Below are 25,537 nucleotides of genomic sequence, written 5' to 3' on the forward strand. Positions count from 1 at the left end.
ACCTAAAGTGCCTGGTACCTGTGTATGTAATTACAAAAAAAGGAAACTGCAACTGCATACAGCTGACAAAAAGGTTTCTATTTGTGCCCAAATATGTTAAGACAGTCTTGAAAGAGTAACTACTGGCATTTTTTATCCACATGAAATTAATTCATAAAATTTAAGACTTCAGTCAGTTAACCTTTTATCACTGACAAAACAATGTAGGGTGTATTTGATTCAGCACTAGTTACACTCTTCCTCTGGGCATACATTTAATTCATATGGAAACTGACTCATGCTTACGTTTCCTGCTTAGCATGTTGAGATTGCAGGTAAATATTGCTAGAGTAGTAATAAATAACACAGAAATGTATTTCATTTAAAAATAAAAATCACCATTTATTTTTTTCCCCATTCCTAACACAGCTCAAACACTGTGAAATGATTCACCGTAGGTCACTTCAGTCCAGCTGCCGGTCTGAGTCCCCCCTTTCCTCACCCCGTCTCACCCCTCCTCTCTTTGTGGCTGCAGCAGTTCCACTCCTACAGGCTGTTTGACTCATGCTGGCTGCTGGCCACCTTCCACCACAGCCCAGTTCAGTCTGAAACCAGTCTTATGAAGTGTAGCCTGCTCAGGTTATGCTACTGCACTCAGAACTGTGTGGCGTTTACTTGTACCAGCTGAAAAGGACTTTGATAACGTTTTTTTTATCAGGGGAGTGAAGTCTGAATTTAGCGAGCTGCATATGTTTAGTGGCAAAATTAATAAACTAAATGATTTTCATCAAAAAAGATTTTTTTAAATTTTTAAAACCTGAAAACGAACCTCAAAATGCACATAATATAAAACAAGGCTTTAATAAAAGGGGATTTTATGATGTTACAGTAATCAATAAATAAAGCATTCATTTTAAGGTTTAAGATTCATCTTACTAATATTTGCTAATGTGTGAACACTGCTTTTTTAATTCTTGAGGCAGTTTCATTCTGTAATTGAAAATCATCACACAAGAACACCGCGATTCGATGTGTTTTAGGTGTCGTGGTTATGAAATTTCTGTGAATGAGATGAAAACATAACTAACAAAAATATGAAACACAATAAGCTGCTTTTGACTTTACAATTTCTTTTCAAGTTGGAAAAAAAATTGGAAACTGGAAGTAGAACTTTACTTATATAAAATACAAAAAGCTGTTACAAAGCTGGTACAACTTCCAGCATAAATACATTGAGCTGCTGCCACATGATTGGCTGACAGAAATGCTGACAGAAAACAAGCCAAGGCACATAAAAAGGCAAATATTCCAGTCCGCCAGAGTTAAGTCAACCTCCCTCTTGAGCTGACTGACCAGAGGCACCTCGGGAGCTTTGCCATCATCAATTAAACTTTCTGCCACTGCTGGGTTGAGGGAGAGCCAATCTGAAGACCAGCAAAGAAGACCTGATAGCGGTGCTTCCACATGATGAAGGCACCAACGGCACAGATGAGCGCTTGGGCCAGATTGAGGAAGATCTGGATCAGGAAGTAAAGTGTGAGTGTACCGGTGATCACCTCGCAGTCACTGACTCCCTCGTAAGTGAAGGTGCGAGCTAGTAGATCTTCTTTATCGAGTATGCAGACGCAGGCTTCTACCTCCTGCTCACAGATGAAGCTGCTGGTTTGCTCGTAATGGTGGGCAGCAAACGCCATGACCAGCACAGAGATGACCAGGCCAATCATGCACAGGACAAAATACAGGAGCTGTAGGGGCAGAAAGCTAGCATGAGACCAGACACTATGAAAGCTTTCATCAGAAAACATTTTCTATCTTTTATTCAATGTGTTTTTATATTCTAATCCGGCTCCCGCTTTAGCCTGTTGTCTCATGATTACCCCACAGTGCCAAAACTGTAGCTTAGAAACAGACGTGCTGGCTCAGTGCCTATGGCAAATTAAGTTCAAAGAGATTACCCAGAATACTCCGACCCTAAGAGTACTGGTCCAGCTCTTAGCACGAAGGGGAGATATCACATATATTCCAGTGCCCTGCAGCTACAGCCACCTCTAACCTTTAGTGCATGTCCTGTGTGAGAATCCTTGCAGAGAGCGTCTAAAAATACAGTTTCAAAATGTGACAGAGACTTTGTGCTGTTTATGCAACTGCACGATTGCAATAACACTAAACCTTCATCTTAATCCACCGCTTATATAAAAGGAGCCCTCATTCGCTGGTGTATTTTGCTTTCAGTTACATGCTGCTTATAGAGTTATGCAAGTGATGAGTGGTGCTTGATTTGAAACTGCATTTATGTTAATTTTGGAACAGCTGTGAGATGGAGAGTATGGATGATTACAGGGGAGATGCATGTAAAGCAAGTGCATCAACAAGCACTCTGCTGAACAGTGTGGGCTTCACTAAACAGGTGATCGGAAAGCCCAAAGTTGAAAGTGAGGATGCTGTTGTCGTCGTCGTTGTTAAGAGTCTATGTGCTGTCCACTTTTGCAGAGCACTTCAAAACTCATAGTCACGAGTGTCTTTACACAGTTAATGAGAAATAAAGTGGTCATATGAGTCCCTATCTAACAACACAGTAACACTTAATGTGAGAACGGCTCCCTCTCCCTTTGCTCTCTCTTTGAACCAAGGGCAACTGGAATTAATAAACAAGCTCACTGCAAGGCCACAGATTCTTCAGAAAGAGAGACAGTGTAGTCGCGTATTCACTGACAAAGTAAATTAACAAATTAAAACACATTTGTTTTGGTTTGAGGGCTGTTTGAAGGCCAGAAAAGGAGGTTCTGCTTCAACACAACTTTTGGCTAAAAAAAACCTACAAGAAATGACACATGACATAGGGACATACTGTGCTGTGAAAAAATATTTGCCCATTTCCTGATCTTTTTTTTTTATATAACTGTCACACTTACATGTTTCAGATAATCAAGCAAATTTTAATATCAGACAAAGATAACCTGAGTAAACAAAAACAAAGTTTTTAAATGATTGCTTATCTTATTAAGGAAAAAAAGCTATCCAAACCTACCTGATGCTGTTTGAAAAAGTAATTGCCCCCATTGTAAAATCTTGAATTAACTATGATTAATGAATTGTGTTCACCAGCCCCACCCAGGCCTGATTACAACAGACCTTTGAATCAATCAAGAAGCACAAACAGAACCTGACTGACAAAGTTTAGTAAGCTAAAAGATATCAAAAAACACATGATATAAAGAAACAGCTGAGAAACACAGTCATTGACATCTATCACTCTGGAAAGGGTTACAAAACCATTTCCCAGGCTTTGGGAGTCCAGTGAACCACAATGAGAGCCATTATCATCCGAGACCAACACAACTTTTCCAGAAGGCCAAAAAAGAACCCAGAACAACATTTTAAGACCTGCAGGCCTCATGTGTCTCAGTTAAAGTCAGTGTTCATGATTCAACACTAAGAAAGAGACTGGGCAAAAATGGCATCCATGGGAGAGTTCAAGCTGACCAAAAGAACACAAAGACTCGTCTCACATTTGCCAAAAAACATGTTAATGATCCCCAAGACCTTTGGGAAAATATTCTGTGGACTGGCGAGACAAAAGGTGAACTTTCTAGAAGGTTTATGTCACGATACATCAGGCATAAAACTAACACAGCAATTCAGAAAAAGAACATCATAACCAATGGTGGGTTAATGGTCTGGGGCTATTTGCTGCTTTATGAACTGAGTAACTTACTGTAATTGATGGAATCAAAAAAATTTCTCTCCAGCAGAAATTTTTAAATGTTCATCAATTTGTGCTCTGAAGCTCGAGCATGCTTGAGTTGGGCAGCAGGACGATGATCCAAAACCCACCAGCAAGTCCACTTCTGAATGTCTCAAAACAAAAGGAAGGTTTTGAAGTGTCCTAGTCAAAGTCTGGACTCAAATCCAATTGAGATGTTTTGGCATGACCTTAAAAAGACTATTCATGAACGAAAACCTTTCAAGGTGGCTGAATTAAAACAATTCTACAAAGAAGAGTGGACCAAAATTCCTCCACAGCGATGTGAAAGACTCATTGTATCAAGAGGCCAAACACTTTTTCACAGCACTATACAAGTTCAATACTGTCTCATTTAGGGATCGGCTAATATCACTAGTTTGTGAACTTGAAAATGCAAATGATCAGAATCTGTCTTTCTGGTGACTGAGGTACATCGATGACATTTAAAGCTACACAAAATAGACATGCTAGCATTGTTTTTTGATTTTTTTTAACAAGCCTTTCTGCAAATTAGCTGCATTTCCTAATATAAAATACTGCTGAAGTATGCTGAAATGCTGTCTTTACATCATTTACATATTTGAACCTGGTATGCACAGAAGACCCAGACAAAAAAAAGGATGCCCCTTCCCAGGAAACAATGATCGGCTGATTTTAATTGCTTTGAAATTCCAGCTGCATACATTGTGTGGCTAATTAAGCTGTACAATCAAGTCGCATTAATGAAAGCACTCCTCCGCTCACACGGATTCCTGCAGAGCACTTTTAAACAGGAATGCTGTTAAATGCTTTTCTCTCTATGCTTCTGACAGTTGCAGTTCCCCGAGACCAGCTTTGTACTTTAACAGGGAGTAAAATAATGTTTTCTGCAGAGGTTTTCTGTCTGAACACTAAGCCTGGTCATACGTTTGACTGATTCTACAAATCGTTGGACAATTTCAGACACTTGTTCTTGCATTAATAAGCAAACTTTTTTGAGTCATCAGGTTTTCTCTAAGCTCACCTTGACAATGAATTGCTTCGACGTTCTCTCATCAGGGACATAGGTGATACAGTACAGGACAAAGCCCAGGATGGAAACTAAACACAGCTGAAACACAACAGAAAAAAAGGGTTTAGCATTATTTGGATAGACTCAGTCATCAAGGCATTAAAAATATCAACATGATTTGTGACAACATGATTTTTTAACGCGACACAAAGATCCATTTCATCCATATATATAGCATATATGAATGACTTGTAGATCGTATCTTTACATACAGTTTAGACCATGAATAAGAAAAAGAAATACTTTCCCCCAGGTTTTCAGAGGTGTTTCCTGTTATTACATGATTCAGCAGTAAGCTGCCATCTGATTACATTACTCTGTCTTTCCCTTTCACTCCCCTCCTCTCTCTTTCTTGCACACAAACACACTCACACTCTATCTCTGTGTCTTCAGTGCAATTGGAGTCTTGTGACTAACGTGAGGCATCTTATTTAAATGTTTTTCCCAGGTTCTTAAGCACTCAGGATTCTCTGGAAAGTTCTTGATGACCTCAGTGTTTTTCACTTGGCTGAATCTCGTGAGGATCTAACTCGGGATCTTGATGTCCAGGGATGTTTTCGAAGGCAGATGGCATCTGTGATAGGCTGGGGTAGAGCCCAGACACAAAAAACACATTTTTTAAAAATATATATCACTGAAATGTGACCTGAAGTCTTAGCCCAAACTATAATAATAAGTAAATTTGCCCCCCCCCCCTTTTATTACACATTTCACAAGGAAAGATGAACACTTTGTGCCTCATTGGTTATACAAGTTAAAGTGTGTGCATTTGTTACACTTCAACTTACAGTTTATCCACTTTTTACATGTTACTCTTAACAAAGTTCACCTTTGTGAACTGAAACCTCAAAGTGCGTTTTATGGTTTACAGTTTAACTGATGCTCCCAGTTAGTTACACTTCAACATTAACCTACTTTCAGTGCTTTCGTGATCTTTTTGTTAATTTCTCTTGAAATTCCACTTCTCGTCTTAACCTAAATGAAACATGCAACTTATCTTTCATTTGTTGTTTGCATCATAAAAGTTTACTTTTGTGTGAAACTATATGTGATGTGTGCGTGTATATGTGGGGGAGACCGGATGGCAAGGATGCGGAGGTATTCAAAAAGATGTACATCATATTTGCAAATAATAATGAGGTCTTCTGACACTGTGTGGGTGTTCGCGGGTTAGTTTGGAATGCGGCATGCTGTTATTGGATGACTCATCTCATCTGTCCAGATGTTTAAGATTTCTTGGACATGCAGTGTGAACAACAGAAGGTGCAGGCTGATGCATGTGACTGAGAAATAATGGAAATGCAGGTGTATGCATTCAGGTGAATATGACAGATGGAGATTTGTTACCACATGACAATATTAGTGATTTCCCATGGCTACGGTGCCTGTCTGGCAGAGACAGGCTGGTGGGGGCCGGTGTTGACATACAGTGTGCTAAAGATGTACAACACAGGTGTGTTGCTGAGGCTCATGCAGAAGTATCAGAAACCGGAGGTTCCATGCAAACAAATGAGTGTAGTGGCTGATGATAGAGCGTAAAGTATGCAGCTTACAATGATCCCAGCCCAGTGTGGAGTCTCCCTGGCCAAAAGTGAGGGACTGATAGCCAGCATAAGGAAGGCCACGGCTGTGACAGCCACCCCCAACAGCAGCTGGAGCAGAGCGATGAGCAGAGGGAAACGACAGACTCTGCACTTATGGCCATCGTCTGGTGTTGGGCTCTCTTCTCTCTTCTTCTTGCCCTCCTTCTTGTCTGAGGAATCTTTCTGTGCCTGTCTCATTTCTCTTTCTGCCTTCACTTTCTTTTCCTGTGTCTCTACACGACTTTTACTCTTTGGGGTGTATGAGCCCGCCTGCGGTCTCCCTCTCTTCCCTTCCCCTCCCTGCCCTCTCTCACCATAAACACAGCTATGGCTGCTATTTGGAATCAGAGAAGGCTCTGAACTAATATGGAAAACATTTGGACTGGAATCCTAACGCGGCTCCAGTGCCACATATAGAGCAGGCAGCATACTGAGGAGGGAAGGAAGAGGAGGGATGGGAGGCAGGAAGACACAAAGGGGGATTCCAACTTACGACAATAAGATGATTTCTCGTGTAGTCACATTAAAAACAAGAAAGGGAAAGTACAGAGAGGGATCAGCAGGTATGAGTTAATGAACAGCCAGCACAGAGGAGGTGACACTTCATTAAAGAGCCAAGTGACTGTTTCATTCTTTGTCAGCAGTTACACAAGACAACCATATGCTGCCAGCCAGAACGTGTCACATGACTTACAGGAACGAGTAATGTGATCACAAGGCATGTGAGGGCATTACAGTGGCGCAGATTTGAGTGTTTTTGGATCATTTTAACGTTCGCAAGGGAGGAGCAGGTGTCAGTAACAGATGAACTTTATGTGGTTAAACTATAACTATGCAGTAACACATTTATATATAAAAGTTTTTTTTTCCTTTTTATCCTCACGCTTCACGTGTTTATCGCGGTCAATACAGAAAACTAACCGGCCTACGAGAAACCGAGGTGTTTGAGGGGGACTGTGATCACTCATCATTTTCAGCACGTCGGGCTAACAAGTCACAAAACTTTATCCCGAGACTAATAAAAGAACTGCGACGCACGTGTTTCAGCACACAGCTGGGCCGGTGCCATGGTTACTGACAACGCAGCTTTGGGGAATTGATGTACAACTAAGGTTATCCTGTCGCACAACAACGTACACAGAGCGTGCAGGGTGCATGAAAACGCATGAGCGCACACATTTTGTGGACGTTAAAAAGCTCACACCCCCATGTTTACGCTCCGTGTTTACGCCACAATAACCTGTCTGCTGTTCAGGCTCGGTCACGTTACGTGACCAGTTCTTGTTTTTATCTCGCGGAGGCTTCTTTCCAGAAGTGCGACTGTTCGTGATCAGTTTAGAAATCTGTGTCTCGCTCCGGCAGCTCAGCTCTTGCACAGCAAACACGAGCTGTGAAGTTTTGTAGCCCATAAAACTAGATGCAAAACCGCTGCTTCTGTGGATCATTATTCTGCCTCGCTCCACGCGCCTGCGTCTGCTCCTTTGCATTTTGCGCACGAATCACGTTTCAGCAGCCTGGTCAAAATGGCCTGGACTAAGTCGCCATAGAAGCAGCGTCGATAGCTGCAATATTACAGACAAGGTCTAATTACCGGACTTTGTGCTGGTGCAGCCTACACGTGAGTCGGAAGCTGTTCCCAACCGGAGGCGCGCGTGCGCTCTAACCACAGAGCCGACGGCTTTGCAAAGTGGCAGCTCAGGGAACTATAGACATCAGTCTGACGCGCAGCTCCACTGGAGGACACGCACTGTGCGTTATCTGCCTCAGCCGTCCGCGCGTGGGTCGTTGGAATAACAAACATTCCCAAAAGAAGCTCAGAAGAAGCAAAGAACCAGCAGAGGAGAGATGGATGAACGAATACCGCATTTACAGGACAGGCAGTTCATGGAGCACGCGGATTTCTTGGGGTGAGTATCGCTTTTGGCAAACTCTGTCAAAGTATGCCTAATAAACTGTCATGACGACCTGGTGAATAATCTGACACTTTCCCCGTGTCCGTAGGGTGGATTACCCCTCGCTCTACATGTGTAAATCCAAAAGAGGAATAAAACGAGAGGATGGTGGGAAGGTGCGCGCGTTTTTTTTTAATATTATTATTCTAATATGTAGCTTGTTTTCACAGTTGTTCCTTAAAAATACCATAAATGATATGAAACACACTATAACTAGTGTTATAGTGTTACTAGCGTGTTCCTGTTCTGATTAATTAAACACGCGTATTTTGTCAGCAGGACGCATACAAGTTACCACACCGGTTGATAGAGAAGAAGCGGAGAGACAGAATCAACGAATGTATAGGGCAGCTGAAGGATTTGTTACCCGAACATCTCAAGCTGTCGGTGAGATCACGAAATCATGAAAAGTTTTATACGTGCTCAGGACGTGGCTTTACATGACAGGGACCTCGTAAACAGCCAAACACAACCTCTGATTTTCTCCACAGACGCTCGGGCACTTGGAGAAGGCAGTCGTCCTGGAGTTAACGCTGAAACACTTAAACGCGCTGACTGCTGTCACTGAGCAGCAGCACCAGAAGATTATTGCTTTGCAGAATGGTAAGATGAACGAACTCAATCCTCATATACATAAAGTACATAAACTGCACTTCTTGACAATAATTAAATGGATATGGATTTTTATCATTTAACTGACCGGATTTTGGGAAACTTTATTAATCTCCGTGTTTAAAATAGCAGAACGAGCACGGGAATTGAAGAAAGAGGAGCTAGAGTAGACTCAGCTTGGATGCTTTATTGTGTATTTCAAGATTCTTCCTATTAATACCGCATCTGTTCACTTTGTCTGAGTCGCTAGCCTCGTCTCGTCACTAGTTATGATGAGCTACATCTTACAGAATAATGATCTGTTACTCTTCAAACTCCTTACTTCGCAGGAGACCGATCGATGAAATCTTCCATTCACGCTGATCTGGATGCGTTCCACTCCGGATTCCAGGCCTGTGCCAAAGAGGTCCTGCAGTACCTGAGTCAGTTTGAGAACTGGACGGCACGGGAGCAGAGGTGCGCGCAGCTGATCAACCACCTTCACAAGGTACTGGCGCAGTTCCAGCCCGGCGCGCAGCCACTACAACACCAGCTGCCCGCCGGGGACGCACAGGATGGTCAGAAATCTGACAGCCAAGCCAACTGTGTCCCCGTCATCCAGAGGACCCAGGGTGGAGAGCTCAACGAGAATGACACAGACACGGACAGTGGATACGGGGGCGAGGCAGAAAAGAGCGACTGCAAAGATAAAGAATGTGAGCGCAATAAGGCGCAGGGACCAAAGGCAGTGAAAATCAAGCAAGAATTCGGAGATGAGCGGGCTGCCAAAAAACCAAAGATGAGCTGGCCTGGGAACGGAGCAGGGGGCGCAGACCTCACCAGGCCCGACGTGGCGTTTATGAACTCTCTGATGGGAATAAGCAGTGTGGGACAGCAGACACCGATTTGCATGCCTTTCTACTTCATTAACCCCTCAGCCGCTGCTTCTTACATGCCTTTTTTCGACAAGAACAACATTGAAAAGTACATGTACCCTGCGGCGGCCGCCCTTGCTTCCCCTTTCCCTTGGCTATATCCCGCTCACGCCTCAGCGGCTGCGGCGGCGGCCGCTGCTGCCGCGTTCCCCGGCCTGTCTGCGCACTTTGGAGCCGCTTCTCAGTCCAAGGACTCACCCTCTCTAGACACCGACGGGTCACTCGAGGCTGACGCGGGCTCACCTGAGGAGCGCGAGGAGAGTCCCGCTAGTGACGACGGAGAGGGTGACGTAGGCGACGCGTCCCAGGAGAGCAAGAGTAGCTCACACGACCAGTTTTCTGGGTGTCAGAGGAGCTAATTAGTCCGTGTTACCTCTCTGCGCATTCTCGAAGAGTTTATGTATCTTCATTTTTTTAAATAATTAGGCTAGTTTTAAACGGGGTTTCACAGGAGAGTTGCTCGTGTACAATATCTTGGCGAAAGAGAGGACAGTTGTGACGGCGCGTGCCTTTTGCACTTATGCTAGATTAAACAATCTGAATGATTATCGACAATGATTGACACTACACGGCCGTGTTGTGCTGGAGTTAGTTTTTTTTATCCTCTTTGATAAACTATTTTGACATGGCAGCATTGGTGCCAAAACTTTGAGTACTGCAGCAGTGCGCAATATTCCAGTCAATGAGTCTCTTTGGATGTATGAAGTTGCAACTGACCTCTGCTAAGATTATTAATAACTTGGCTGACTCTGACTGTAAATATTATTACCTGAAAGATTCATTACCATGTAAATGTGCACTAAATGGGGCCTATAAAATGGGTGGTCCTGGAAGTGCATCTATCCCCAACTTTGCATGGGTAAGCTGGGAGGCACATTACTGTACCTCCTGAGAACTGAAACGCATCCCCCTTTCAGAACATACACAGACAGCATCTCCATCATACACAACACATATAAAAGTCTCATGTTTTAATAAAGCATTTGTAATACATTCACGGGAGAGGTGTTATGCATAAATTCCTTCATTTCACTCCCACTAAAGTTACTCTGGTTTCCGTTGCTTTCTGTATCCTTGTGGCAAAAAAAGAAATAAAAAGAAGAAAGAAACAGATGTAATAAAACCATTAATGGAGAGACAAAGCCTTCATTCATAAGGATTTGCTTGACCAGCATATTGTACATCCCCTGACTGAAGCATTTCTGCACAGAGATGCAGTGACCTTCTGTACCTCCAGGAAACATTGTAGGATAGCACCTTAAAGATCTTTGATATTGAATGTACCTGTATTTTCCCAGCTGTTAAAGTTTGTATGTAGAATGACGTTGCTCTTTGAGTTACTCTTTTAAGTGCACTTTTTCTGCTTTTACCCACTCCACCCTGAAAAGTCACCTCATCATTAAAGTAAATCATTATAGTTCTCTTTGAACCTTTCTATTGTGTTGTCTTGAAATTAAAAAAAAAAAAAAGATTTTGTTCCATCAATGAAAAGAGATATTGGATATTTTGTGATGATTCCATGCAGTAAAGTGGGAGTTAACAAAGTTGCCAGATTTTACAAAAAACACACTGATTCCTAGCTCTTTCGGGGGTTAAAATCACAATCAAGTTCGAAAACCCTGAACCCAACTACACATCAGGTCATCATCTGGGATACTGTGCTATCATCATGTAAAACCATAGTTTTTTTTTAATGGACTAAACTGGGAAAGAAAGTCTGGTCATTTTAAGAACTTTATCCTGGCCTCTTTTTTATAAAAAATTCCTGCAAGTATAGTGCTGTTCTGCTTTTTCAGATTTCTCATTGTATTTCGCCTACATGACATTGCTTTTGTAGTTTTCCTCAGCTGGGTTTTTGCCTCAGATCTGTTATCAGCTGTTCTATAAAGTGGCATGTGTGTTTGTAAATAGGTTTTTGTGAATATATCAAGAAGTATACATGTCTTTGTCAATGTTGTAGAAGTCTATGGATTTTTTTTAAAGACTTAACTGAGCAACTGTTGCACATTTCGTTAATGCTTTACACATATGCTGTTCTAAATTATTGCTGATGAGTTGTAAAATAAATATCAAAATCTGAACATTGCAGATTTCTTCTTATTCTACACCAGTTTTTCATGTCTTCACAGTCTTACGTGCAATAAAATGCAGCTTCGGTCATTGTCTATTAATAAGCAACAAGTACCTACAACGTGTAACATATAGGTCACGAGAAACAATACAAAATATTGGACAGCATTAGTATAATGGGATTAATGAATAATAAAATTTTATAAGAAGTTCAATGGGTGGAATATAATGGTACACATCAGCTGACAGGTCACAGCAGAGGAATGTACAGTAAGCCAAGGCTTTAAACAAAAGTCATGTGATAAAAGGGGTGATGAAGTGAGATTATAGTCTGTCTGTACAGGCTGATGAAAAACAAGGGGCCCTCATTCCAACCTGTCAAAAGCTTTAAACAAGGTTAAAACCAGTCTTTGTGGTTGCCGTTAATTGGCTTGTCGCAATATCATTTTAATATTAACATGATATTCCAGTTTCTCACCTTTTTTTTTTTTTTTTTAAAGCAATCTTGGTAACGGTATAAACAAGTTCATTATGCACGTTTCATTATTGATGGAATAAGACCCACACTACAAATCCAACAACAACAAAATTCAAAAAAAGTCTTAATTATGGTACAAAAAAGAAAAACCCTTGAAAGTTTAGATTCAAAGTTTAGATTGGTGAAATGAAGTTTCACCAAAAACATACTTTTTTAAACAGCTCATTTTCATATTCTAACATTATTCTTTTTCCTCACTGCATTCTTTTGCATGTAAACATACCCAACTCCTGAGCATTTCCCACCATGTTTGCCTCAATTACAAAGTAAATGTCTCCCCCTACTGGTGAAAAGCGGAAACACTATACAACGTAGTACAGAATCCTTTTCATTTACACCCATGGGCTGTTTTTAACACTTACATCAAGCACCAGCGACACATTTAATTTTGTCAGATGGTTTATTGAACCATGCAATCCATGTCATATCAGCAGCCTGTTACAGCCATACATCTGTTAACACTTTGCAGTATATTAAGGCAGAGAAAAAGAAAAAAAAAACAACAACAACAAAAAACAGGTTATGTACAGTCGACATCTTATGCTTTTCTAGAAGATATGCAGCTGTAAACAACGACCATAACTATGAGACAGTACTGATCCAAACTACAGTATAAATGTGCTGCATGACAAGTAATAAATCTAAACTAATGTTTACTTCATTTTACAGCACTACTGTTATGGTGACAATAATACACCAAAGGGGGAAAAAAGCATTAAAACTAATGTAATTTCCTTCCACAGGGACACAAAAAACCCCCCCCAAAAAAACAAAACAAAACAAAACAAAACAACAACTATAGAAAAAAATACTATATACTCTTTGCTGCTGTGCCGTTTTAGCTTCTCTCACTAATATCTACTCACATTTGGTCTAAACTGGCTATGCTCATTCCTTAAATGGCCCCACTAAAGATTTACTGTACATTATTTGAATACACCCACTGTGAAATTGATATAAGGCACTTTGATGTAATTAGCAGCTGGACTACAACCCAAGGAGTTCACACGTTTGTGTTCGGGTGCACACACACAGTCACACACAGTCACACACAGTCACACACAGTCACACACAGTCACACACAGTCACACACACGATTTACTACTTAATAAGGGCTTCATACCTTGGCTATTTTGATGCGCATAGTTACAAACAAACTCTAATAGACACACTAGCTTAGCTGGAACCATCCACCCTATTACTACATGCCTCCATTTTCAAATCTAACTAACAGATTAAATGGAGTGTGGTTGCTGTGCACATTCATATATGGACAACATAATCATGCATCAAGACCTGCCTATCTTTGGCCACATGATAATCAAGAAAAACAAGCATAACACATTTGGCAAAAATATAGTGTGAGGACACAAAATGAAGAAAAAAACAAAACAAAAAACAAAATCAGTGTAAAAGGATCAATAACACCATTTCAGTGTGCAGATATTACTGCAGGAATGAGGGACAGCATTGGTATGACTGTAAATGCACCGCTTGGTGATAAAATATACTAATCCACTAAATAAAGATGAAAAGTAAGAAAACATATTTACAATAAGCCATCATTTTGGTGCATACAGAATGCAACAATCTACAGTAAGGAAAGCATTTGTGCATAGTTTTAATTTGAACAAAGATCGCAGGAATAGATTCTGATATGCAAAATGATGGATTGTTCACAATTTTACTCTAAGTAGATCCTTCACTTATTTAAGAATCAGCTGATTTTAAAGACATAAGGTTCATAGGTTCACATACCCAAAATTCCAAAGGCAATAGTTTTGATTCACCATGCTATGCAGAAAACAATAAACATCATTCAGCAGGTACTGAAGTGAGAGTACATCAGGTGGATATGTTTATAACAAAAGGCCAGATGTTTACATGGTAATTTATTGGTTCTGTTATCATTTTTTTTCATGCCATAGCTTCTAACCATCTCTCCTTCCTACCAAGTGCTCCATGCCTTTTAGTCAAAGATTACATCTTCAAAGTAAAGGTTGCCTTAATTGAGAAAAAAACAAACAAAAACAGTGCATAGTAGTGTGCTACGGAGGCATTCTGTACTAAAATATCAACTTACAAAACTGTTCTGGGGTGAAACTGACTGTTGGCATGGGGGCAAGATGTGTTGCTTTCACAGCAGAACCGTCTCACACATAGATCCCTTCTGGGTTCAGACCAGAGCTGAGAGGACTGTGAAGGGCCCGGAAATGATTGGGCATCGGGTGGGTCGACACAGGGCGCTTTAACGAGCCAGACAGGGGCACTAAATCTGACAACAAATATAAAAATATCACCAAAATGAGAAACAATACTCTAATTATCAAGTGCATTTCAAAATTCTAATAATAAAAGCATTGGACTGTGGCAAGTGGCATCAAAGACTAACATTTAGCATTTTTTTAAATTTAAAACTTGATTTATGATCAACTAATGCCTCAAAGCTTATGAATAAATGCACATTTTAATGGTGAGATTTCCAAATGACAACCATTAGTTAAAAACATACACATGCTGATGATGTAATGCAGTGTAATTTTGCTAAACGGGCACCAGGGGGCAGGACTGGGCCATGCAAAGAATCAGCCAGTGCAGTTAATTTTAATGGCCAGGAACTAAAGCCTTTGTTGATTTACACTCTGCACTGAAGGTTACAAGAAGATCATCATCAACCCTCCGTTATTACTTCTCATAATGAAAAACTATTACCATGAAGTGCATCTAAGAGATCCAATGGTGTAAACAGTTCAATTCAATTAGCACAAATCCAATGTGGCATACATTATTACACCATCAGTATAACCAAACTATATAACCAGCTTCACTATATGCACAGTAAATGGAATTCATTCAGATGAATGACTTCATTTAAATAAAGCGATTCAATATTCAGTCTTAATAAAAGGAAATTCAGGTTTTTATTTACTTAAAAATAAATGCTCAGTTTTTAAGGAGGTGTGAATGTGGAGTACCAAAATCATTCCTATGCATGAGAATAAAGGCTTAATTATTATCATATTTATGCCTTTGCATTTATACATTTGGTTCTGAGGTTGTTTTTTTTAATGTTTTTACAAAGGCTGAATTGCAAAACTTAAGAGTTATATCCAACTTTGGGTTGGTATTGTAAAGTTTTTAACAACTAGTTGGATGATGGTTCATTTCCTTTGTTGCATTACTTTCTCACTGAGTACTCTTAATTTATGTGTCACCTGTCTGACGGTTTCTTGTAGGATGAGATGGCTTTGGTCCAATGACCCACCACAGAAACTTCTGAAGATGTGAAGGAGTCAAGAATAAATAAACGTAGCAAACAACTGATACTAGGTCTCCCTTTATCCAGACTGATGTGGAGATTAAAACTGCCACTGAAGGGGGTAATAAACTAGGTCTGAGCCCTTTACCTACCACAGTTTTCAGCAGGATAATCTCTCTCTCTTTCTCTCACACAAACATACACATAAGCTTTTATCCTACATAATAAAGAAAACTCACTCTTGCTCCCTATGAACATACATGGGCATACTGAGCTCCCTAGCACCCTTGCCTTGAGCCTTTGCCTTCCCAGTTTAACGAGTCAGTTGATGGGACAAGGTGAGGGAGAGACATACTTTTTTCTACCTAATCTAATTTGAATCCCTAAAACCAAGTCTTGGCCCTCAGCAGTTAGTCTCTACCTGCTGGTCCAAGGTGAATACAATCCCTACAGTTTACAATGAGATTAAGCTCAAAGAAAACAAACACTTAAACACACAGCAGAGTCATTTTCACTCAGCATGCTGTTAAGACACGAGGCAGCAGAATAATGAGCACCTCGATGGAACAGACTGACTGTATTAATGCACAGGCAAACTCAATCTCAGCTTTCTTACTTCATTAAAAAAGAAAGAAAAAAAAAGATCACATGTTAAGCATGTGAAAAACCACGCTGCAATCTGACATACCATTAGTTCAAAGCGCTTGCTTATGAAACCACTGTTACAGACTCCACACTTCGGCTACAAAAGCATCCACATTGGATGCAATTGCAATACGGAGTTGTAGTTACATATTTTACTCCAAAGAAAACTCCTCAGAAGACCCGAAACAGCTACTTATTCAATGTTTGGAAGAAAATTTCATTACCTATACCAGGGCTGTTGTAGGTACTTCCTTCCTCAGCAGGTTCAGCTGGCAGTACAGTGACCTTGGTGCCAGTCTGCTTGATGAACTGCTGCAGGTTAACCTGCCTCAGCTCCTTGGTCAGCTGCTCCAGCTCGTGCTGCATGTCCTTCAATAAAAAACGCAGCAGCGGGAGAAATTATTTTTCAGAAGACTGCAAAGCATTACCAGCAGCTTCAGACAGCTTCTTTTTCCATGAAAAGTTCAGACAAATGCTCAAAATGTTTGACTAATTAAAAAAAACAACAACAACAAAAACCATCACATGTCTTATAGAACAACAGCACTTGTTTGGTTTGTTATCAGTGTTTCCTATTGATTCTAAATTGAGTAAGTAATACTCAGCACTCCTCTAGCACTGTTCCTCACAGCTTAGAGGAACAGTGCTAAAGAAGAGCTTGCTGATAGAGTTGTGTTATAATTACATCATCCTGCAGCAGTGTTTTCATAGAAAGTTTGCACACTGCATTCAAATCTCTCACCTGCAATTTCTTGCTACTCTGTCCAAGCGACCTGTCCACAGCTTTGCAACTGCTCTCCAGCTGGACAGCCTGTCTTTCTTGGGCCTTCAAGTCTGATTTAATCCTAAGGACCTGAGCCCGAGCCTCAGCCTCACTGACCCACTGGGTCTCCTGCCGCTCTCTCTGCAGTTTCTCTTCTTCCAGGCCTGCCTCTACACCCTGAAGGTGGAAGAAAAAAAAGAAACTAAACTACTCAGGAAAAGGAAGGAACCACATGCTACAATACACAAAAGATGACTAGAAAGTCTGTAAAACCTTTGAAACAATGATAAACACTTATTTCCCCCCCACAAATCCAATCTAACAAAAAAAGCTCCCACATACAACACACCTGCACCATTGCCAGTTTCTCCTCAATCTCTAGTTCACAGCTCTGCAGACGCCCACGAAGCTCCTGCAGCCTTTCCTCCAGCTGTCTCTCACTTTCAAGCTCAATTTGTAGCTCAGTGGCCCAAAACTCCTCTTCCTCCATCTCCACCTCATTCTTCCTCAGGTACTTCTCCAACCTCAGGATCTCCTCTATTAACCCCCCACCTACACCTGGGTTCCCAGCGCACCCTTCACCTCGCCCCCCTCGTCCTTCAGCCCAGACTTGAAGTTCAGCTTCATAGGCCTCAAGCTTTTTTTCCAACACATTGAGAGTCTCTCTCTGCAGACCGACCAGCCTGACCAGATCTTCCATGCGGCAGGCCCAAAGGCTGGGGGACGTGGTCCCGATAGTGGGTCCAGCATGGTGAAGACTTCCTCCATTTCCTAGAAGAAGCCTTCGTTTGGCTTCAGCTTCACCAATCCGGCCTCCGCTCAGTATCTCCCTAAGGCTTCTGGGTGCACCAGTGAATGTAAGAGACTTGCGGCGGGGTTCACGACGGCGAAGGGAGCGATCATTGGGATGACGAAGCTTTGCAAGCGGAGGGAGGCTTTGTCGATGCAGACCGCGTTCTGGCCCCCTGAGAGGGGGCCCTTCTGAGGGGGGTCTTTCAGTCAGTGAAGGGCCTGTGCGGTGCAGGATCAGCTGGACATCACCAGCATACTGGCCCCAAGTGTTCAGGGAAGCCACGGGGCTTTCGTGAGGGGCTAAGTGACGCTCAGTGTCGCGCCATTTTTCTACTAGAGTGTATCTTCCAGTGCGACCTGAAAACAACACAGTATAGCACATTTACATTTACATGACACCTGCTGCTAGGAAAAATCTCTAAAACAAAGTCATAGAAATGCAGTCGTGATGTGATCAACATACACCAAACATTAACTAAGAAAACTTGGGTCCTAATATTCAACTGGATGTTGAGACGACAAAGTCTGAATGATGTGCGTCTAGCATTCAAACTCCAGAGATCCCATTCCGATCAGGTATCTGTGGGAAATGCTGGAAAAACTACCTTATGAACCTAAAGACCTGCCACCAGCAAACCAGTGCCAAGAGTCCCACTTTCACACCATATTCTGGCAGGACAAGGGAGACCTACAAATATTATGCAAGTGGTTTTAATTGATTGGTGTATACAATCTTTCCAACCTTTAAACCATTAGCACACACAGATTAGAATGATGACCTCATTGGAATGATTTTTCTGGCTGCATAAACAATAACAGTTAACAATTTCACCCAGCTTATTTACATGGTTTCTGAAACACCTTATAGTGGTTTTTATAACTGCAGTAAGAGCATTGAGTCTCACACTGTAGAGTACAGTCTGAGCATACTGTAAAAATACTGTCTGGAATACAGAACATTCAGACTAAACAGGATGTGAGCTGCACAGATCTGCATTGTTGGGGTGTTATTAAGCGATTTTAGCTCAATGAGCAATCCTTTCACAGTACATTTCATTCAATGATTATAACAAAGAAACTGCTTTCTGGTGTTTAGGGAAAACGTAGACACAACACTTAGTAGTAGAGTGCAGACAGAAAAGGTTTGAGTACCAGATCAATACTGATGTCTGATCACTTAACATGGCGTTAAAAAGCAAAGGAGGGGGCTCAGAAGTGCTGCTTCTCAGTTTGGCAGGAGACTGAGGGATGAGTCAGACTTTCCTTCCTCCTCCCCCTCCTCCTCCTACCCTGGGCTTTGTGGAAAGTGATGTCAATACAGTATGCTCAAGTGCCCCTGTTCTTGCAGGAGCCATATGGAAAGAGAGAGTAGGGTGTTGAGATCTAAGGAAGTACCAATGAAGCCTATGACCCACTACATCTCTGCAGGGACTTAGCATGTAGGCAGGAGAGTCTGTTTTTTCACTTCATTAGGACTTACTTGGCATTTAGGGGATTTAAACCAAGATTAAAGCTTTGTGGGTTGGCTAACGCATAAAAATACACTTGATGAAAGTTACTGTCTGTTCAGTGTTTGTGGTATTAAAAAAATAATTGTAAACTATTCAACCATTGGGCCAACATGTATAAGAAAAATAATGTATTATTATTAGCCAATTATCAGTGTCTTTTTACAGCAGGTGTAACCTTTCATGTTTTCATGATGACATTTTTGTGCAGAAATCAGTTACTTACTGATGCATAACAATACTAATACATTTACACTACGTGAATCAAGAGACGCAAGGCAGTTCTTGAATTTTGAATGACCTTCTTTAGGTGTGCTTATTGTAGCTTTCATAAAATAGGGATTATTTACCTATGGCCTGTGCCAGAGCAATCACCACTTCCTGGCAGGTGGTTGCCTCAGTGACCCCACAGACAACCCTCTGGACTCCATCCACCCATACCTTGAGCTCCATGCTGGGTCAGAAGCAAGGGGGCCGGGTGCTGCGTGCTGGCCCCAACATTACTGAAGGTGGCAATGGCAGGGCAGCGGAAGCCCCTCTGATTAATTCGCTGTGGAGAGAACAAGGGGAAACAGGAAGTCTTTAGTCTGCATGTACTCAAGGCCAAAGGTGTATAGTTCCTACTTGTTAACAAGAACCCAGTTGAGAAGGGAAAAATAATAATGTGGAGGTAGAGTGGCGCTATTTTCGCAGTAGGTTAAGGTAAGAAATAATCCAGTGAGTGTGACTCAAAGAGGCTGGCATGCCGGGGCCAGCTGGCCATAACGCTGTTGTTTTGTTCTTCTCTATGAATAGGTACATGTCTGTTGGGGGTGCAGGAAAAGAGTGCCAGGAGACATTCCCAAGGCCAGTTCCTGCTTTTGTACAGCTGCGACGAAAGAAAGATTAACTTAGTTATGCAGGGTGGACAGAAACAGAGAAGGAATGTAAATGTAATTTAAAACAAAGGAAAGAAAGAATCATAACACAGGGGAGTAGAGATTCGTTTTGGATGTGTGCTCACGGTTCTGTAAAATGGCCGTGGCATGTATATCGTATTGACAGAATCCCATATTCTCCACTGTGGAACAATACAGCAAAATACAAGAAAAGATGTATCCTCGTGAAGTTTGTTTAATATTAACATTGACTGATTTATACCAACAGCTATGTGGCTATGCCTATGAAAGCTGGTTACTTACAAAGATGTAAATAACCAGTGACAAAACACCGCACATGAAACAAGAATCTACATGGAGGCATCCGTCGACACGCACTTCAAGCACAGCAACCGAATGAATGCATACTTTCTCTGCAGACCTGTATCACTCTCCATGAATCTAACCTTCAATGCACCTACACTACTGTGTCAAAAGGTTCTTTTGTTCAACCCCCGCCCCGCTGTTAAACCTCCCGTACGCCCCACATATCCCCTGTCCACAACCACAAAGTCACCATCGCCAATTGCTTTTCTTAATATGGTCAAGACGTTGTGCAGTTCTACAAGGTACGGTATGCAAGAATAGAGAAACAGAAGTAGATTTCTTAATAATATTTACTGTTTTAAAAGATGGTCCACAAAGCCTATCAGAAATTTAAGTTGACATTTTTAAAATGATTGTTTTTAGAAATTTAAAACAGCCAAAGTGTTGGATTAAAAAAAACAACAAAAAACTTTTAATCCTCCGATTTTCATAATACTGACTGAAGGATTTTGTACCCATCTGCAATACAAAAAGCAGAAAAGCAAAAACCCTAGGTAGTTTCATGCAGTGTGTGTTATGTATGTATGTGCACTAGTGTCATCTAGTTTCAGTCTATTCTTGGCACATTATGCTTGGAAAGTGCTATTATCTTTCTTTTAAAACGGAACCTAAATGGGATTAAATGCTTGAAGGACGTAGAGGAACATGAATAACGGCCAACACATGCAGACGCTTAGATTTTTCTGCCATCACCCAAAAGACCTTTTTCCAGGGGGGTGTAGAAACAGTAACAGGCACTGATTAGGTCTTGATGCAAAGCAGTCATAGTGGAGCAGTCAGAGGTGATCAGCCATTCTGATTGGAAGAAAAAAAGAAAAAAACTATAGCAACACTTCCAGACTAATGGCATCTGGCTGAGAGGGATTTTAAAAAGACCACTGCATGGAACACTTTGAATTTCACTGGCATTAGAAATATCTGCTGGCTGATTCAGGGCCTCTTCTTTGCAAAAGCTCTATAAGACTCAGAGGGGAATTTACAAATGTCACTTGGTTTAGTCCAGGCTTGCAACATTTGTATTCATTACCATTAACCCAGAAAACCCAACTGATGATACAGGCACAGCGGTGCGGGGCAGAGTGCCATCCTGAGCCCTGCAAGCTCCATTCCTCTGGCCAGTCAAAGCCACAGCCTGGGGAGATGCCCGCCTGCTGATTTGGGCAGCTTGTGTTTTGCCAGAGAAGCATTTCACAAGACAGAGAAACACTCGAATTTCTGCAAATTCTACTTAAGTGCATTTGAGCCATGATCAGCTGCAGAAAAAACGTCAACCCCAAATGACTTTAGCGACTGCTCAAATTTGTTTTGGTCTGTTATTGGTTAAGTACCACTGACTCATGACGAAGTCTTCTTTGAGTAGTGAGGTGTACGAGCAGAAATGAGCAGCCTGCCTGGCCGGCTGCTGATGACACTTCTCCAGACCTACAGGAGCACACCAAGCTGGCAGGGAAAAGGCTTCTACTGGCTGCTGTTGTAAACAAGCTACCATATGCTCCTGTGGGTGTTTCAGCACAACCAACACATTTCAGTAACATACAGCATACAGAAATACTGTAGGAGTTTCAATGTTAGAGCTTAAATACGGAACTGCGTCTTGGATTTACAATCTGTCAGGCATCGCGATCTGGCAGATGTATTGTGCATTTTATCAGTATGCTGAACAAAGGGACATCAAAGCCAGTGTGCTTCACCAAGGAAAAGGCCTGTAAAGCAGCAAAAACAAAACAAAACCCAAGACTATAAAATAAGATTTTTCTTATAAAATTCTAGTTCCTGTCTATATTTGCTAACCATTGTTCAACAAGGTGGTAAACAATCCTACTAGCAGAGGTTCAGGCAATGCAATATTATTGGAATTCGTATTCAAGAGTCTTTATTAATAAAGATTTATAGCAGAAGCCTTCTGAGATTTAAAACTCCCCCACACTGCTGTTAACTAAATACAATAGGATCCTTCTTACAGGCTGGAGCAACAAAAGTCTTCTCTAAACCTTCCAGCCTATTACTTACCAAACTTTAATTCAAATTGCACACCCTGCAGAGTAGCATGTAATTAGTAGCAATTTATACTCTGCTGTAATTGGTAACAGACCTGTTGTGAAATAGATCTCTGTGAGCAGCCAGAGACAGATGATGGTTTTATTGTGGAGGCGACTGGGTTGGAACAAACTGGAGTAATCTACTGCTTCCCTTTTAGTCAAGTGCTACAACTACATAAACAAGTATAATCCCTGGCCTTCAATCACTTGTGAGGCAAAAGTTTTTAATTAATGTAAGACATGCTGACATCATGGAACAATTGTGGCTAAAAGTTATCCATCTTGCACTGATGACCAGATAAAGAAGTTCCTGATCACAGATATGCCAGCCTAGAGTGTGTACAATGTCCTGTGCAACTGTAAACATCACAGAGCATGGTAAGGACCAGAGAAAGGCCTTGATCCTAGAGAGTGGAAACTGATAACATACAGGGTATGCATTCCTGGGCTGTGAGAATCCAATAGGCCGTGACTAAGAGATAAGAAAGCTATGGGGTCCTTTGCATCGTGATACTGGTGGTTATGGAAAATACAACAGTAGGTAATGGCACCTAAATAACATGAACCTACAATAATAATAATGACAAGGTCAGAAAAATTGCGTTTGCAAGGCTCAAACTGAGGATTCCCAATTGATGGTTGTTGTCCATTTACTGCACCAATACTAAATCCGCTGAAAATGTAGCAGAAGATAATGGATTGCATTCAACATACTTATTACATGTGAAGCTTTTTAAATGTGTGTGCCTTAAGTAAATGTCCCAAGCCACCAAAGTAAACCCAAAAATAAGGACAAAAATGTTTCCAGCACTTCCTCAGAATTTGTGTTTTCGCTCTGAAGATAGGAGAGTTTGGGATTAAACCCCCATCCAGTTAGGCTACACCCAGCACCCACAGCTCTTGGGATGTCTCCAGTGGCCCCTTGCCCTGGAGCTACTCCTCTCTCTTTTTTTCTGTCTGGTTGATATTAAACTATTAAGCGCTGAAGCAACCTCCCCCATTTGGGAGGTCAGTGCTGGCAGAATCTGGAACATCTGGACAGCACGTTCAGCCAGCAATAATGCCGCCTTTGTTCCCTTGCCATATTCTCTGCTCACTAGCCAGCTTTAAAGAGCCAGAGGGCCAAGCAGCAGGCTCCTGCAGCAGGGCAGCACAGCGGCGGCTCAGCGGGGCAACCAGAGGCCTTTGGCCAATTTCTTTTACATGTTACTGTGGTTTGCAAAGCTGCAGCTGTGAGTCAAACTCTTGCGTATGCGTTTATAGAACTCAAATGGTTTTTACAGGAGCAACTGAAGTGGCAGCCACGAAAAAATGTGCCAATTATATATATTTTTTCCAGTCTGTAGGTGGTTGTTTTCAGCCTGGTCTTCATGGTTCTTTACAGAATGCAGAAAAGACCACCAAATGACTCGATTCCGCTACCAAACCCAAGTAATGCTCCAAGGCTGCAGAGAATAAGACATTGTGCAAGTGCAACAACTCTACAGGTTGGTTCTGCTGCACTTGGTGTGTGTGTGTGTCAAAGTGGTTAAAGCACTGGAGCTTTAGACAGAATAAGCCAAGTGGCTCTATATGCAGATTATTAAATTATTAAACATGCATACATACTTTTGAGACCATAAGAGCTTGACATATTTGCAGAAGATGCTGCAGCTTATCAGATACTGTGGAAAAACCCGTGGCAAGCCAACACAACACGGGCTAACATAGACTGAGAGCACATCACATGATTGTAACTGACAATATTTCTAAAATTCACATGAAAGAACGCAAGGAGCATTGTGAGCTGAAACACCTCATGAGACAAAAACAAGCACCTTCTAGCTGCTTGTGTAGCTCGAGCTGTAGTTGGTGTTGAGTGGGAGGAAGCCGGAGAAATGGCGATAGTGGGCTGTAGTGGGTCCCGAGCAGCCCAACTAAATTCTACTACAGAAATGTTTCCGTTATCTCCGCCTTACACGCAACTACAGCGGGCTCAGCTGCGGCGCAATCTGCGAATAATCAACGTTGCGTAACGGTCTTACCTTTGCTGGATTAAAGTTAGTCCTTCCTGCCCGGACTGAAGTTTAGAGGGAAAACACAGGTAGAGGAGAGAATTCCGCAAAATTCGTCCTCCTTTTTCAGCATTGCCCAGTAAATCACTACCAACGAACTGCGACAAAGTCACGTTTCGAAAACAGAAAAAAAACAGAGGCTAAGGAAACCCACCGAAAACAGATGAACTGACGCTTCAATCCGCGGTCCGAAAGTTTGTGTCAGTCCTCTCTAGGCACACAGTCTTTTGCGGTCTCACCAATAAGCTGCGGAAAAAGCCCCTCTCCCCCGTTTCTTTACTCCTGCTGGTAAATACATCGCATTGGAACTGGGACGCACCGCAAGGCATTGTGGACTGTTTTAAAGCTGCAATACACTGTGAGGGGGAGGATGACTTCCAGCCAACTTTTACAGATCCGCAGACTTTTTAAAAGAAGAAGAAAGATACCATGCAGGGTTTTCTTACATAAGGAAATACTGGGATAAGGGGGGATGTCGCGCAGGCTGTGACTGAAAATCTGCCCGTGAGAGAGCGAAAAAGCTTTGAACTACAGTTAGACTGCACCAAAAGAGTGAAAAATAGACATTTAAACACCATCGTGTTTCACTTCCAGTACTGTTGAGACACCATAAAGGCAAGCTCACATAAAGAGCTGATAAATCGACATTGTATCATCTAACTGAAAAAAGGTCAAATTGGTGCTCTGAACACTTTTTTTTTTCAAACAACATCATTTACACTGTCAAATATTCATATTAGAAATCACGTGAATGAATTTGTAGGCTGCATTTACATTCCCCCAGTTTCT

General features: G+C 41.6%; 3 protein-coding genes across 5 annotated transcripts; 1 reads left to right on the forward strand and 2 right to left on the reverse strand.

The window, feature by feature from the left end:
• Positions 1-821: 821 nt before the first annotated feature.
• sspn (sarcospan (Kras oncogene-associated gene)) lies at positions 822-7,160 on the reverse strand. Its single transcript, XM_063479928.1, has 3 exons — positions 6,329-7,160; positions 4,728-4,814; positions 822-1,724 (listed from the first exon to the last, which is right to left on the reverse strand). The coding sequence occupies exons 1-3, from the start codon at positions 6,554-6,556 to the stop codon at positions 1,365-1,367; spliced, it is 675 nt and encodes a 224-aa protein (XP_063335998.1). The 5' UTR covers positions 6,557-7,160; the 3' UTR covers positions 822-1,364.
• A 444-nt stretch (positions 7,161-7,604) lies between these two features.
• bhlhe41 (basic helix-loop-helix family, member e41) lies at positions 7,605-11,922 on the forward strand. Of its 2 annotated transcripts, none has more exons than XM_063479926.1 (5): positions 7,605-8,265; positions 8,360-8,426; positions 8,587-8,697; positions 8,802-8,913; positions 9,252-11,922. In XM_063479926.1, exons 1-5 carry the CDS (start codon positions 8,204-8,206, stop codon positions 10,193-10,195), a joined length of 1,296 nt encoding a protein of 431 aa, XP_063335996.1. In that variant the 5' UTR covers positions 7,605-8,203; the 3' UTR covers positions 10,196-11,922. The 2 variants fall into 2 exon arrangements, with proteins under 2 accessions (XP_063335996.1, XP_063335997.1); XM_063479927.1 differs by having other exon boundaries at positions 7,610-8,265; positions 8,590-8,697.
• A 903-nt stretch (positions 11,923-12,825) lies between these two features.
• LOC134631521 (ras association domain-containing protein 8) lies at positions 12,826-25,076 on the reverse strand. Of its 2 annotated transcripts, none has more exons than XM_063479930.1 (6): positions 24,903-25,076; positions 19,762-19,961; positions 17,461-18,260; positions 17,091-17,288; positions 16,573-16,717; positions 12,826-14,719 (listed from the first exon to the last, which is right to left on the reverse strand). In XM_063479930.1, the coding sequence occupies exons 2-6, from the start codon at positions 19,862-19,864 to the stop codon at positions 14,598-14,600; spliced, it is 1,368 nt and encodes a 455-aa protein (XP_063336000.1). In that variant the 5' UTR covers positions 19,865-19,961; positions 24,903-25,076; the 3' UTR covers positions 12,826-14,597. The 2 variants fall into 2 exon arrangements, with proteins under 2 accessions (XP_063336000.1, XP_063335999.1); XM_063479929.1 differs by having other exon boundaries at positions 24,719-25,076.
• Positions 25,077-25,537: the final 461 nt, after the last annotated feature.

This window comes from Pelmatolapia mariae, linkage group LG7 (genome assembly GCF_036321145.2).
Source record: "Pelmatolapia mariae isolate MD_Pm_ZW linkage group LG7, Pm_UMD_F_2, whole genome shotgun sequence".
In the NCBI taxonomy this organism is placed as follows: Eukaryota; Metazoa; Chordata; class Actinopteri; order Cichliformes; family Cichlidae; genus Pelmatolapia; species Pelmatolapia mariae.